The 15779-nt window shown below is 47.6% G+C and overlaps 1 protein-coding gene across 3 annotated transcripts in view; it reads left to right on the forward strand.

Moving 5' to 3' along the window:
- The first annotated feature begins 1616 nt into the window (after nt 1-1616).
- The window catches only part of PLPP1 (phospholipid phosphatase 1), a 67928-nt gene continuing 53765 nt past the window's right edge, over nt 1617-15779 (forward strand). Inside the window, exon 1 of one of the 3 annotated variants that reach the window (XM_037373512.1) lies at nt 1617-1912. In XM_037373512.1, the coding sequence (XP_037229409.1) occupies nt 1855-1912 (58 nt within the window). In that variant the 5' untranslated portion in view covers nt 1617-1854. The remainder of the gene's footprint in view (nt 1913-15779) is intronic. The other 2 variants (XM_037373513.1, XR_005101896.1) reach the window with 2 other exon arrangements.

Genomic DNA, 15779 nt, shown 5'->3' on the forward strand with positions numbered 1-15779 from the left:
AAGAAAGCAATTACGGCAATTGTGCATGGAATGTCTGCATTGTTTGTCTTCTGGGTTTTTTTTCTAACTATCTTGCAATTTTGGGGATGTTATCTACCCCTGATGTAAGACCTTGTGAACAATCCCCCGCTTTGTGAAGAGCAGATCAGATTGCACACTTCTTTCAGCAGCAGCTCTCATAAAGATAAGCCCGGTTTTCTTCCTCGCCAGCTTGTTCCATTACTTTCTGCATTTTCAGACAACGCTGGAGTTTCCACCTCCGTAAGACCATCCCAGAATACTTGCACGGGAAAATGCGCCTTGTAAATTACACTGCACTTTCCTCGTTCAAGGGTAGTTTTAATCCCTAGAACTGCCCATTTTGACTTGTAGCTGGGACGCTGCTTAGGCGTTGAGATGAAATCGTGAGCCCCCGTCTAGGCTGCTGTGCAGGGCTGTTGGCAGGTTACCGGCGGGACTGCTGCAGGCCCCCTGCGTGCCTGCGGCGCGGCGGAACTGAAGGCAGCGCGCGTTTAGCGGGGCATCGCCACCTCGGGAACTTGTTTCCCCGTCGATCTGCAAAGACCCGTCGCTCGGCCTTCAGGCCGCCGTGCTCGGCGGGGCTGTGCGCGGGGCTGTGCGCGGGGCTGTGCGCGGGGCTGTGCGCGGGGCTGTGCGCGGGGCTGTGCGCGGGGCTGTGCGCGGGGCTGTGCGCGGGGCTGTGCGCGGGGCTGTGCGCGGGGCTGTGCGCGGGGCTGTGCGCGGGGTGCACGAGAGACCGCAGCAGGGCCGCGCGGCGGCGCGAGCAATGCGTTCGTGCCCGGGGGCGCTGTCTGCCCGGTGGGGGCCGTTAACGCGAAAACGGGGTTATGCGTAAAACATCTTGTGTGTGTGTGTGCGCGCGTGTGCGTGCTAGTCACCATTTCCTTTCCAAATAAGAGCTTTAACAAGCCAGAAAACAGATTGTGGCGGGTCGGGCTGAAGCTCAGCTTCTCAGCTCTCCCGCAGTTTCCCAGCGCGCTTTCCAGAGGTGGAAACAGGTCTTTGCTTAAGAAAAAAAAAAAAAAAAAAAAAAATCAACAGGGCTCCTTGTTCGCAGCAGAGGACGCCCCCAGCTCTGCCGCGGGCAGCCCGGGGCGCTGCGGCGGCTGGGGTTTCCGTGTCCGCCGGGGTGGGCCGCCGCCGCCCCTCTCGGGTGTTCGTCACCGCGGCAGCCCCCCGGGGGGCCGCGCAGGCCACCTCCGCGGTCCGCAGCGCCTCAGGACGGGGCCGGGCAGGCAGGTGGCGGCAGAGCCGGGGCTAAGGCACTGCCTCAGGCGGCGCTGGCCCCGCCGCGACCACGGGGGGCTGGGGCACCTGCGCCGCAGGCCGCCCCCGCCTCAGGCGGGCGGGTGAGGGGCGGGGCGCGCCCTGTAGGGCCGACGGTCGGCTCGCGGCGCGGCGCCGCTCTCGCCGGGGGCGGGGCGGGCAACCGTGGGGGCGGGGCGGGCAGCCTTGGGGGCGGGGCCGCGCTGCCATTGGGCGGTCCGTGCGTGGCGTCGGAGGGCGGCCGCCGGTGGGGCGTCGCGGTGGCGGGAGGGGCGGGTGGAGGCCCCGCCGTGGGCCCGCCCCGCCCCTGCGCTCCCGCCCCCCGCGCGCCTTAAAGCCCCGGTGGGCGCCGCGGCAGCGGCAGTAGCGCAGTGCGGGTTGCAGCGGGGCGGGCTGCAGCAGCGGTGCCGGGTTCGCGGGCGCCGTCTCCTCGGAGCGCCTGGCTGTGCCGCGGCTGAGCCCCTCCCTGCCGCCCCCGCTCCGCTCCCGCTCCTCGGGCCGGGGCTGTCACCGCGCCGCGCCAGGAGGCGCCGCCACGCCTGACGCCGGGCGCCCGGCGCTGCCAGCATGTTTGACAGGACGCGGCTGCCCTTCGTGGCGCTGGACGTGGTCTGCGTGGTGCTGGGTAGGTCGGCGGGCTGGGGAGGGGGCGAGGGGCCGTCCCCGAGGCGCCGCGCTCACCTCCCCGCACGGCACCGGGCTCAACGCATGCTGGGCCGCCCTCCCTGCGGCGCCGGGCATCGCCCCGGCGCGGGTCGTTCTCCAGCCCGCTCTTGGCTGCGCCTGCCTGCCGCTTCCACCGCTGCCTGCCGCCCCTCGCCCCCTCCCCTCCCGCCTCCCCCCTTCTCTTCGCCACCGCGCTCCCGCCCCTCGCCCGGAGGAATCTGGTCACTGCCGGCCCCCGCCCGCTCTCCGGGGCCGCGGGCCGGGAGGGGAAGGGTCTGGCGGGGAGGGAGGGAGCTGCTGCCGCTGGCCTGCCGGCGTGTGGAGCTTCCTTTGCTCCCCGACGCCCCGGCTGTGCCTTCCACAACCTCTTCTGCCGGCTGCGGCGGGAGCCTGCGCTGGGAGGGGAGGGCAGGTGCCCGCGGCCTGGGGCGCGTTGGTTGCCTTCGCTGGCTGCCCTGGAAGGAGGGAGGCTGGCCTGGTCCCACTGTGCGCTGGCGGACAGATGCGGTTTGGGTCGTGCGGGGTCTCGGTGACACGGGACCCGTGCCGTGGGTTGAGGCTGGGGGCGCGGCAGCGAGGGACACGCGTGGGGCCGGCGCGGTGGCCGCAGCGCTGCACGCCCCTCGCCCGGGCCGCCCGCGCCGTGGCACCTCCCCAGCGCTTCTTCCTGCCCTTTCACTCTCTGGCTCTCTTGAAGCTGCATGGTGGCCTGCCGGCTTGCTGTAAATATGTCCCGTCACGTAAGGACCTTCACCTTCACACCGGTGTGTGTTACCCACAGTGTTAGTTACCCACCAGTGGAGGGGAAGCTTCGCTCTGCAAAGAGCTGTGGCTTCTGGGTGTTGAGACCCTGGCAAGTGTCTTCAGGATCGATCTGAAGATGTACTTACTGGGTCAGTCTCGGGAAGCGTTAGTTGTGCTTCTTGGTCGAGTGAGAGCAGTACTAAATTTAAGGAATTTTCTTGTCACGTTGAGTGGGTGGTGGTCAGTCAAACGGGTCTGGCTCGTGAAGTCCCTCTTGGCTGAAGATGTATCCAGCACAGCATCAGCATGACCGTGTTCTCTAATGGGCCACGTGTTACCTTGCTAGATGCCTCAGATGGCATTGGTACCTCTAGCTAAATGGCATTAAAGAACAAAATTGTGGTGACCGATGCATTGCTCTGAATGAATGTTGTATGGGAGAGCTTTTGGGGAATGATAGCGGATCCATGTAGTAGGAGCAATTTCTATTCAGAAGTTTTACAAAGCTGTGCTGTAGCAAGGCTTAAACTTCCATGCTGTCTTTATGGCCAGTGAAGCAATTTTGTCTGTCCTGATCACTGTCGCTAAAAATGTATATAATCAGGCAGAAGTTTTGCACTATGCATGTACTTTGGTCTGTTTGAAGCCTATGGGCGTATTCTTGAGTAATGAAGGAAAACCAAAATGTATTAAAATTAAGACTACAGGAGGCATATGACTTGGAGTTTGTCCAGCTAAAAGAATGAGGGTTTCTCCATGCTCCTGCCCCGGGTTACTACCTGAGAGGTATTCTTGACCTTACCCTCCATCCAGTATAATATAAATTTACACACCTTCCCCCTGTTCCCGTGCAGCATTTGGTTCACTGGTGCCCTGATCTGATGCTTCAGTGTGCTGGAGGGTTGACTGACTTTATTTACCCTTGGGCTTGTTTACCTCCTACTAGTAGAGGGAAAAATGCAGGCAATGAAGTTGCTTGACACCTGCAACTTTAAACACATTGAGTTACAGGTTTGTGGTGGTTTGGCCCTGGCTGTAGGCCAGGTGCCCACCAAGCTGCTCGTGTCACTCCCTTCTTCAGCTGGATGGGGGGAGAAAATACTGTGAAAGGCTCATGGGTTGAGATCATTCACCAACTGCCATCATGCACAAAACAGACTTTACTTGGGGAAATGAGTTTAATTTATTACTAATCAAATCGGAGTAGAATAATGAGAACTAAACCCACATCTTAAAAACACCTTCCCCCCTCCCCTCTCTTCTTCCCGGGTTCAGCCTTACTCCTTGTTTCTCTGCCTCCTCCCCTGAGCACTGCAGGGGGATGGGGAATGGGGTTTGCAGTCAGTTTGCACAAGTCTCTGCTGCATCCTCCTTGCACTCTTCCCTGGCCTTAGCATGGGGTCCCTCTCATGGGAGATGGTTCTCCATGAACCCCCCCAGCGTGGGTCCCTCCCACGGGCTGCAGTCCTTCAGGAACAGGCTGCTCCAGTGTGGGTCCCCAGTGGGGTCGCAAGTCCTGCCAGCAAACCTGCTCCAGTGTTGGCTTCTCTCTCTAAGGGTCCTGCCAGGAGCCTGCTCCAGCATGGGCTTCCCATGGGTCACAGCCTCCTTTGGGCATCCACCTGCTCTGGTGTGGGGTCCTCCACGGGCTGCAGGTGGATATCTGCTCCCCTTTGAACCTCCGTGGGCTGCAGGGGGACAGCCTGCCTCACCATGGTCTTCACCACAGGCTGCACAGAAATCTGTTCCTCCTGCACTGACCTTGGTTCCTGCAGAGATGTTGCTCTCCTGTATTCCACTTCTCTCTTCCGCTGCAATTTGTTGTGTGCGTTTTCTTTTTCTGCTTCTTAAATATGTTACCCCATATCCCCAGAGGCTCTACCACAGTCGCTGATGGGCTTGGCCTTGGCCAGTGGCAGCTCTGTCTCAGAGTGGGCTCTGTTTGATGTAGAGGAAGCTTCTAGCAGCATCTCACAGAAGCCACCCCTACAGCCCTCCCTGCTACCAAAGCACTGCCAAGCAAACCCAACACAGTGAAACTCTAGCTGTGGCATAAATACCAAAGTGTAGGAATGGGGAAGGTATGGGATATCAGACCAAATTCTCATCTTTTTCTCCCTTGCTCCCATGTGACTGAGACCAGCCCTTAGAATAAAATAGGTCTTAAGCCTGTGTGTCTAAAGGGGGAATCTTTTAATTTTTTAGCTGCAAGAATAGTTTGTGTTGATTGTGGACTTTTATTTGAACTCTCACACTTTCCCCTGCCCTTCCCCCCTCATGTGCACTTTGATACCTGCTCAAATGACTGAGGTGACTGCCCAGATAAAATGACTTGCAGGTATTGATAACCTGATAACCTAGTATCTCCCCTAAAGAGACCATGAACCCTCAAAGAGAAAACTCATCTAACTGTGTCATACTGAAAGTTTAAAACTGTATACGCCAGCTTCATTTGAGCACTGAACTCTGATCTTGGTGTGGTAGCCTGTTCTACCACAAAAGGGCTACTGGTAGCAGTCCCCAAGGTATCTCTTAACTGTCACTTGATAATGAGCTTGCCTTTTTTTCTTCTCCTACCTTTCCTGCCTGCACCTTCCCCATAGCAAGTGAAGATGGGGAGGAAAATTTTATTTCACTGTCTCAGCAATGTTGGACAGAAAAAAAACTTTTAAGGATGCCTCTTCAAGTTACAGTGGTCTGACTTTGACTTATCTGTAAGCTCACTGCAGTGGAAGTGGCTGACTCTGATGGTGTATGTCTGATTTAAACAGAAGCAATTTAGTCAAACTATTCTTTGTGCGGGTTCAACTCTTGCAACACAAGTTTCCAAAAGGGAAGGAAGAGGAAAAGAGCTTTACTGTGATTTTTAGTGGTTTAAATGGGTTTATTGAAAGGTCTGACAAGTGCCCAAGATGGAGCAGAGGTAACGGACTAAGAAAGAGATCAAGAAAGAGCAGGCAGCAAAGATCCCTCCCCCCTTTTATGCAGCAGTAAGCTATTAGTTCAGTTTGGTTGCCTGAAACTTGAGTCTAAGGTTGCTCTTAAGGAGCCTTAAGGAAGCTCCCTCCTTTAATCACCTGTCTACCCAGTAAGGGATGGAGAGTTCTGGGAAAGCAGTCTTTGGTGCCCTGAGAAAAAAAACCACTCAGCCTTATCAGGATGATAATTCCTCTAAATGTTACTAGTGTTTCTGCTTTAAACTAATTTAATAATCTGTAATTTAAAAAAAGGAGAAGCTGCAGAAGCTGCAGATTCCTGCAGTGTCTGTCCTTAAATAGTGTGAGGAGGTGTATTTGCATGCTCTGAGTGTGTGCCCTGCTGCAGTGGTGGGGGGTGTGTGTGTTGTGCAGTGCTGCAGGCAAAGCTCCCTTAACTCTGCAGTCCAGCAGACAGTGGTTGGCTTCTTCTATCACTGGAAAGCAGAATGGCCTGGACTGCAGGATTTCCTTCTCCACCATACCTTTGTTAGTTGATCTGCATTGTTTTTCTGATGGAGAAACATTTCATGTAGGATGGCACTGATGTGTAAATGGGGTGACACTTCTAGACAATAGTAAAACCATTTTTCACAGATACTGACTTGATTCTTGTGGTTTATTACACTTTCAATTTGTCATATGAATAATAACAGTTTATTTTATACTTAATTAGCTTGTGACTGATGCCTTCATTAGACATCATATATATACATACTCAGTGCTACTCTGACAGGTCTTTGTTTACTGCAGATCAGGCTCCTTCTTCATTAAGGCAGATAAACAACACTTAAAGAACAAAGTTGGGAAACCCACGATGATACTCCTGTAATCAGTGGAAGAACTACTGAATACATTTACCTTTAGATGAAGCTCCTACTAAGACTAAGTCAGGTTAAATAAGTTCTGTGGAGGTGACTGGAGCAATAAGGAAAACATTCTCTGTGATGCTAGACTTGTCCTAGGACAACTCATATTTGGGCCATGCTTGTTGTGGCTCATGTCTAACTTGAGTGCAAGGACGGAGTACAACGAATTTCTTTTAGTCCCTTGCCTGACTATCCAGTCACCTACAAGCTATTTTAAGTAATTAGGGAGTGTACTTGTCAATGTGTGATTGCTGTTGTAATGCAAGAATATGTACAACCTAAGATTAGAAGAATGGATGTCTTCTAAAGAAGTTGGCCGGCCTGTCATTGTTTTGAACTGCTCTTCTGCAATGTGTTGGAAGTAGTAAAGAATTAGTTGATTTGATCTGCTATTCTGCAGTGTGTTGGAAGTAGTAAATAATTACTTGGTTAGATTTAAAACTGCTGTAGAAGCTAGTTTGTGTATGTGTAGGGGTTCCTCCCCTCACTATGTCCTACCCTGTGCTGGTTCAAGAAGAAAAATTTCCCTGCTGCCAAGCTGTTCTCTACCAGTGGAGCTGTCTGCTGCTTGGGTGTTGAGGCACCCTGACCTGCAAGCAGTAGTTGTGCAAAAACGGAGGCTGGTAGGTGGCTGCTGGTATCTTTTTTTTTTCTTTTTTTGGTCATGAAACTAGTTTTGTGTGTAGGGGAAGGAGAAGTTCTTCTAGTCTTTCAAACACAAGAACATGTGAACTCTGAACACAGAAATACTAAATGCTTACATCACTTTTTTTAAGCTTACTACTCAGCCTGCTGGAATGTTGTGTGATACAGGGCAATACGCTGAACAGCAGATGTATGTGTATAGGACAGGTGAGTTCGCTGGTGCAGTATGTGACCTGGGAGAGTGAGATGGCTGGACCACTGTGTACAGCCTGTGCAAGGTTGTTGCTTTAGGTGCTGTTCTTCCCTTTTGGGAGTGTTTACTGCTTCTGTCACTGAAGGCAGCTGTCTCTGTGATGACTAAGGTATTGCTGTTTGGTCGAGGCAGGCCTCCTATGTGGGCTAGCACTTTGATTGCCCTAGTTCAAATAAAACCTCCTCCCCTATTACTTGTGACACACTGACATCTGTGTCACCATCCTTATTTTCCACACCATGTGGATGATAGATCTTTTTTCTAGTGTATGAATGCATTGTGAAGCTGTAACAGGTTCATGTGAAAAGAGTATCTTGTCTTCAAATGGCACTGTCCACCAGGTACCACAAGATGATACCCATTGACTCTCAGTTCATTGGAAACGTGGCTGTCACCTAAACCAAGGAAAATCTTCCCTCTCCTACCATGATTTCTCAAATACATCAGACGGAATACTCTAGTTGTGACTTTGTCCCTTGTTACTGTTCTTGGCAAGTCGCTCCCCCCACCCTCTGCACCATAAAGAAAGGTGCTCTACACAGAGACTCTCAGTCTTGCAAGGACACCTACAGGTTCGAACACAACTAGTTAATGAACGCTGTTCAGCATGAGTAATCTGGTTCTTGCTTTGCTAGGTACTGCTGCTAAAGTGTATCCTGTACTCTGGCTAACCCCTGTCTCAAAAATAAAAGTTCTTGCACCTTGTTTTTTACAGCACTGAGTGAATCCTAATTCACCTTCCAGTGCCTTCCCAAGAGCCAAATCTTGGAACTTGGCACTATATTCTTTTCTTTTGGAATAATAGAGAAAGATGCTTTCCAGCAGTGAGGTTCCTTACCAGTTGCTTGGGTCCTGGTGAATTTTTAACCTTAAACAGATAGGAGAGTGCTTGCAGCATGTGTGAGAGTGGTGACCTTTGCTTAAGGGAATGGGAGGGAAGTGGCTTCTGATGTGTTTTCTGTAGAAAACGAAGTACCACACGACAGCTAAGTTATAGAATAGCTCATCTCCTGTAGTTGAAGAGATCCTGCCTCAACTTTATAGCTGCTTGGGTGCTTGTTGAGCCTGTGCTGACCTGGTTTTAAAGAGTTGGATAACATGAACTCGTACTGACTAAAAGCAGCTTGGTTTGAAACCCACACAGTCACTGCCATGTGGGAGGGGAAGTTAAGAGTTGACTACTGGTTGCCTGCATAGTTTTGTGTAGGAGCATTGACCAGATGCTGATGACAGGATAAAGCTGTGATAATCCTCTGTCCATGACTGTGCTGGAGGCAGGTAGCATGAAGAGGTGACCTGACTCTGGAAGGTACCTGATGACGAGTGATGACTTGAGCTTTGGAGCCTTCCCAAGTGACTTTGATTTATCCCCAACAACTGATAATGCTCTTTCCAGAATTAGTCCAGGAGACTTAGAATCGTCTTGGATGATGCGGAGGAAAAAAAGAAAGTGCCAAATAGAACTGCATAGAACCTTATTGGCAAGATAATACCACCCACAGAAGTATGGCTTTAAAAAAAACTTGGGTTCACTGGTGTTGGTTTGATTATTGCTGTATCCACTCAGTGTGGTGGTGGTGGGGCTGAAGATTGGTTCTTCTCCTTATCCTGCAAGAGAAGCTCCTCCTTCTTGGAGGAGGTAGAATCGGGTAGAATAGTTGACTGAAGGCAACTGAAAAAAGCCACAAATGCTGGAAAGTCAGACTAGCAACTCACTAGTTCTAGCCCAGTTTTGTGGCAAGAATTAAAATAATTTAAAGCTATGCTGAAGAAGCAATATTTCCTCAAGGTACTTTCTTTGATTGCTGGAATAACATAGTTGCTACTACATCAGGAAATACTAACTGGTTCTGCTGCAGCAATAGACCTCAGTCCCACCTGTGAGTAGACCCACATGCAATTTTCCAGCCAGTGATGGTGTCCTGCATTTTAGAAATTGGAAGAAAACTGTGCTACTTATATCAAGGATCTTCTGCTCATCTCTTGTTTTAACAATGGGCTGCTTATCAGTTGACCCACTTTCTGGGAAGAATTTTTCCTTTCAAAGTTATGAGACTGATGTCAGAGGCACAGAACTAAAAACTCCGTTGATAAATGTGCACTGTGTCTTTCAAACTGCTTTTGCTGGGTTTTTGGGCACGTGAATCCTTCTAGCACAGTCAGGTCCAGCTTTTAAAGTCAAGACTGCTTGTTTGTACAGAAGCTAAGAATAGACTCAACTAAGCTTCTTTAGCAGAATGTAATACAGAAAAGTAATGTTGAAACTGTCTGGTGCACTTTCTTTGTATTTAACACATTCAGTTAAACGCTCTTTCTGTTTAACATGTTCAGTTACATACAGGATTTGAAACAACCTATGCAAGAAGCATTAGTAGGTAGACTGGTCTTGCTCTCAAATAACTTGCAGGTTCTGTAACCAAGAAGCAGTCTTGACTCAGAAGCATGTTAAGATACTTCAGATTTATTTGTAGCGTACGGCAACGCAGTTTTGGCATCTCCTGTTCATGTGGCATCTTGATAGCTGCCAATAGGAAAATAAAGCTTTTTATTTTAAATTTAAAAAGCCCAAGTATGTTGGGTCCAGGCACCTGTCTTGGAATGGCTGTAAACCCTGATTCTACTAAATGAAACCAAAGGTATGCAGAGGCCATATCAAGACAGCCTTATTCCTATGATGATGCTACTGAAACAGTGGATCTTGCTAGAATTTGCCTTGATTTTAAGCAGATTTAACATTTTAAGTACTAAAAGTACTTTAGCTGCGGTCGCTAATTGTGCAGCTTTCAGAGGGGCCAAATGGGGTTTGCTTGATCTCATAAGGTAGCTTCGAGATCTTAGCTAGGCATCACTGGCAATAAAAGAAGGATCATAGGTTTTTTGTTACATGATCCTTTTCCTAGGGAAGGAGGAAGCTGTACCAAATGGGGGTTTTGCTCACTTTTTGCTTTAAGTGTAGAAGGGATTATGTATCAAATTTCAGCATCTCTAGTAGCTTCAGTCTCTTAGAATAAGGTGGAATTTTTTTCTTCAGATTATTCTTAGTGCATTTTCATTCCTGTAACTTTGTTCTGTTGTTGCAGATCACTGTAAGCCTGTTCTGAGTCTTGGATGGTTGACTCACTGAAATGTAACAGTAGGTGTGGTATTAACTGAAACTGCAGTACTGGGATGATAATAAACATGTATGTATTGAAGTTTACCTACCTTATTTTAAAGCATCTGAAGGGCAATTGGCTATGTTTACCTTAAGCTGAAGGGCCTAGTTTGGAAGCTAGTGGTGGGAAAACCTGAGAGAAAATTGTAACCAGGGAATCTTCTGATGTGAGGCAAGCTACTGGGGAGCATATATGGCCCTAAGGGGTCAAGAGGGCATTTAATGCTGATACAGAAGGGAGGCAGGGAGATCAAGCCCTACAAATGCTCCAGTCAGGAACTGTTCCCCATTACATTCCGAAGGTCATCATCTTGGCCAGTGCCCCCCTTTGGTATGTCTTGAGTGAGGTCAGTAACTCTTTGCTGACTCGGGGAAATTACTTGAGTGAGCCCATACTTGCAGTACTAGTACTTAGTTAAAATAGTCCAGGACAGTATGGTGGCTGGGTTTAATGCTAATGGAGATCCTGCAAATGGAAGTAAGGTCACTGTTGCAGCTTGCAGGCTTGGTTGTTTGTCATTCACTCTTCTTGAATCTTAAGACTCCAGTCGTCAACACTAGAAAATTAAATCTCTAGTCGTTAACATATAGAAACTAAGATCACAAATCTGATGCTTGTAACTTCTTCTGAAATGGGAAGTGACACCTGTTCTGTTACACAAGTACTGGAAGACTTTCTAGGCTGTGGTATTATTCATTATACTAGAGTACCAAAAGCCATGTATAAACTTCTTTTCAAATTCTGGTAAGAAGACTCAGGAGTATTCTGAATCAGTATAAAACAATTGCTCTAATAGCTCTAAAATACGCAGGCTATTCTCATTTTTCCTTTTAAAATTCTGCTTAATACAGAGCTTATGTTCCCAAAATGTGCTGTTGGGCACTACAGTGTAAACGTGAGTGTGCCATGAAAATAGTGATTCTGATAACTAAAAATACTCTTAAACATGATAGCATGCAGCAGTGTGTACAGTATGAAAAGACTTTCTAGTGGATGACAAAGTAGGCAAGCTTACTGAATCCCTCCTGTAGCACTGCCATTGTAAGCCCTGACTTGTTTAAACAGTCTTTAACAAAAATATTGTTACGCTTCTAAGACATTGGGAAAAGAGCATTTACATACACTCCTGACAACTAATTGCCAATTATATTTCTAAAGACTGAATGGTGTAGGTTAGGTATATGTTATATAACTATATGGTATATGGTTAGGGTGTATAGCTATGTATGAAATACTCTGAAAGCCTCTTGTTGTGCATTCCCACAAAACAAAGATTAAAATGGAAAAACTATTTACAACTTCTGGAGTTTAAAAAAGCAGGGGTCTTAAACAACATTCAGAGTTGGTGTCACCTGTGGTAAAAAAAACAAAACAAAACAATCCCTCCCTGCCTTCCCAACAGCTGACCTTGATAGTTCAATTTCTTTTGCTGTATTGTTTTCCCTGTCTGTAAGCCCAGTGCTTTAGATGGATTGTTTGTAGAAGATCTTGATCTTTGGGGGCGTGTACATGGTTTTGTATCTGTGGGCTTTTTTAATTCTCTGGACAACACAGCCAAAGCCTTTAACAGTGAGCAGAATACAGAGCACAGAGTGCAAGCAGTGATTAAATATTTAATTTCCCCTAAACAGGGAGGGTTCTAGTGGGGGAGCTTGCTCTTACTGTGGCACCAGCCAGCTGGGTTCTTCCCCCACCCTATGAGCAGCACTGCACACCAGGAGCTGCTGACTGACCTCTCCCTCTCAGTGCTCCCCTACCTGCAACCCCCCGGGCCCCGTCTTTCAGCTATTAGTCTGAGGGTCTTAAAATCCTCCTGTCAGTAATCAGGGCAACTGGCCTCTGTGCCACTGGGTGAGCTGCTAATGACTGCCAGGCAGCTGATCTGCTGTTGAACTTCAACTTTCTCTGCCCCCTGAATGGAGCAGAGCTGAGGGCACAGCCTTTGTGACCTGCAACCAGCTTGCCTGAGCTGCGTGTTTTTCAGTGCAAGTATTAGAGCAGGCTGGGATCTATTACTGTCTTGTCTCTGCAGTTTTTTATTTTATATTTGTAGTTCTGTAAATGTTCACAGGAAAGAACTGCATGGTTTTTAGACTAATAGGTACTTAGTGCTTCTAAAAGCCCATTTTTTTTGATTGAAGTACAGGTATAAGGGAGAATACACTTCTCTGTTTTTAAACAAGAGTTGTGACCTGTTGTAATGGATTGGTAATGTAGATGACTGAACTAGCACTCCCATGTAGTACTAAATTGTTGACAGCAGAGGAACTAGAGTATGATGTAGTTCTGTTAGTAAATGACTAGGGTAGGAAATGCACTCCTCTGTGTTGAGGCTGGTCCAGCTCGAAGGACTGTTTCCTTGCATCTTGCCTCCACTACCCTTGCCCTGGGCTCCACCAGAAGTGTGAGGTGTGGTGAGGGGGGGCAGTTTAGGGATACTGTTGTCAGCTGGCCCAGGTTGCTGAGCCAGCTTCTGCTGGCTTCTCTGCTAGCCAGATCAGGGACTTGAAAACAAGTAGTGTATAGTTGCAAGTAGAATAGTGGCAGAGTTTAGAATGCAGTTTATGCTTTTAAACACATATATCCTGTTTACTGAAGCCAACAACAGCTTCTGGCATTATCAGAACAATCGGTGTGCTGGTATTAGGATATGTTGTATTCCTTGGGGTAGGGGAAAGTAAGGTGAAGTCCTTCCAAAGTGGCTAGGAGGTGAGTTGTGGACTACCCATTCATTCAGCTACTGAAAATAAATAAGAGTATTGATTTTTCTCTTGTACATACCTCACCTCTAGGTGCCAAGACTACATGCTTGCTTTTTTCTTTTTAATCTCTTCTTCCTCTTGGTAGTCTTCTGTATTCCCAGAACCTCTTGTCTAAGAGGTGTTGATTGTTTCTCTTGACTGCTCATGGAAAAAAACTTCAAGCACATCTGCTGTTCTGCAAAGAATGGTCTCTTCTACAGATGTTACCAAACTCTCTCCAACAGCATGAGGTTGACCTGTTCCAGTTTCTTGAAATCTTTCGCGTAATTCCTTACCCCAGATTGTACGCTGCAAAATGAGCAGCAAAGCAAATGTGGTTGTCCTGGCTGAAAGTAAAAGCGAATATGTGTGTATGAGTGGGAAAACGTAAATATTCCAATTTTCCTTTGTCATCAGTAGTAACTACCAGCTGTATAGGCTCAGCCCACAATGATGGCTTTTACTTGTCTGTGGGGTTATGTAACAGCATCATCTCTCTAATAAGAATGTAAACTATGAAAAGAACCTTTTCCTTAAATGAGGAGCCTTTAGCTGAAGAACTGATCTGTTTTCAGGCTGTGATTTGCTGTGTTTTATGGAGATTATTTCTCAGATACAGCCCACAATTCCTGTTCAGCACCCCCTAGCTTAACTGTAGATTGTGTATTTCCTCACAAAAGCCAAAGATTACTTTCTGTCAGTACAGCAAGTGCAGAACATACTCATCCTATTTTTCAGGATAACTGTGGAGAAACAGAAAAATTCTTTTCAGTCCCTTGTTAGTCTAGTACAGTTTCTCCTAATTAGCACTTGTGAGTTCAGTACAGCATGAGGAAGAAGTTTTGGTTAATGATGAAGCTAGAATATTCTCATTTGCCATATTTGCCCTTAAGGGTAACAGCCTTTCTCCCAGTTTCTAGATATTAACTTGTTTAAATGAGAACTTCCTGATTGAGGACCAGGTAGGAGTCTTGTGTGTCTTGGAGAACTTGGGAAAACCAGTTCAGCACAAGTTTTTAAGATGGCACAGGGCCTCAAATGAAGATTCCGTGCTTCCACAGATAAGAAGGCCTATTTGTTTAACTAAAGGATGTTTTTAAAAAAACAAACCTATCCAACAACAGTGCATTCCTTTGAACTACCTTTAACTGTGCAGGAGAAAGCACCACTGCCCAGGAAACGATTTTATGAGGTGCTTAAGCTGTTCTGAGACTATGGACAGTCTGTCTTTGTTTTCCCTTCTTCTACACCCTTGGATACATGTTCCTATTCTGTCCTTTAAGCCAGCTCTAACAGTCACACACGCATTTGGCTAGGTGAGCAAGTGCTCCCTAAAAACCTGTGTTGTGTGGGCATGGGCTTTTGTTGTTTTTGGACAGGTGGTATGAAAGGCTAGTGCTGTGGCAGGGAAGGGGGATAGCCATGGCTGGCCACAGGTGGGAGGAGGGTAGGACAGGACAAACTGTGTCCATAGACTTAATTAGGAAAACATTCCCAAATTTTAACTAGGACGTAGACAGTATTTTCAGTTCTGGAAGCTACCTCCTGCTGAACAATATTCTCTGCTGGTCTTAAGTATAGTAACTACCAGCTGTAAAAGGGGCTAATTCAACTATAAATACTGATACTGCTCCTGAACAGGAGGAAAGTCATGCAGCTTGCTGTTAAAGCCAAATGGACACCTGCATATCAGAATCCAACTCCTTATGTCTCTAAACTTCAGTTCCAGGTGTGATAAATGGCACAAATCGGAACAGTGCAGTGCCTACATTTTGTAGAACAACATGGTTTGTTACCCAGCATGTCCATTTGTAGGGTAAGCTGTGGAACTTAAATGATTTTTAATATTAAAAAAATAATTAAATATATAAAATTGAACTATATTGTCTTTTAAGTCTTTATCCTTACCTCCACCCTTTTTTTTTCCCTTCCTTTTGCCAAAGGAAGACTTCACCTCCCCCTTCCTTTGGGTATTGTTTTTTCTTGGCATTCCCTTTCTGTGGGTGGAGACCCATTCTCACAGTGGCTTCCTCCCTTCTCTCCCAGCCTGGACTTCCCTTCCTTCCTTACAGGTTTTTGTGTCATGCTGTGCTGCCCAGCCAGATGTGATTAAATAAAAGTTCCCTGAAGACTATTGATACTACTGTGAATTATCCATAGGTTTTCAATGAAAACTGTGCTACAACTGGCTTGAACCTACAGATTAGAGGTTGGAAACTTGTTGTGAACTCATAGCCCTATGTAATGGTTTCAGCTAGTTTAGCTTCCATGGGTCATTCTCTTCTTACGAGTTCTAGCCAAAAACTTAAAGCTGTTTATTCCCTGCTCAGTAATTCAAATACTAGTCTCGCCTCTCTCCTTTCCCTCTGTCCTGTGTGCTTTTTATTCTTATGCGTGTGTATGAAGCTTTTTCACCTTACCTTCATAGGCAAAGGCTTCAAATC

This window comes from Falco rusticolus, chromosome Z (genome assembly GCF_015220075.1).
Source record: "Falco rusticolus isolate bFalRus1 chromosome Z, bFalRus1.pri, whole genome shotgun sequence".
Classification (NCBI taxonomy): Eukaryota; Metazoa; Chordata; class Aves; order Falconiformes; family Falconidae; genus Falco; species Falco rusticolus.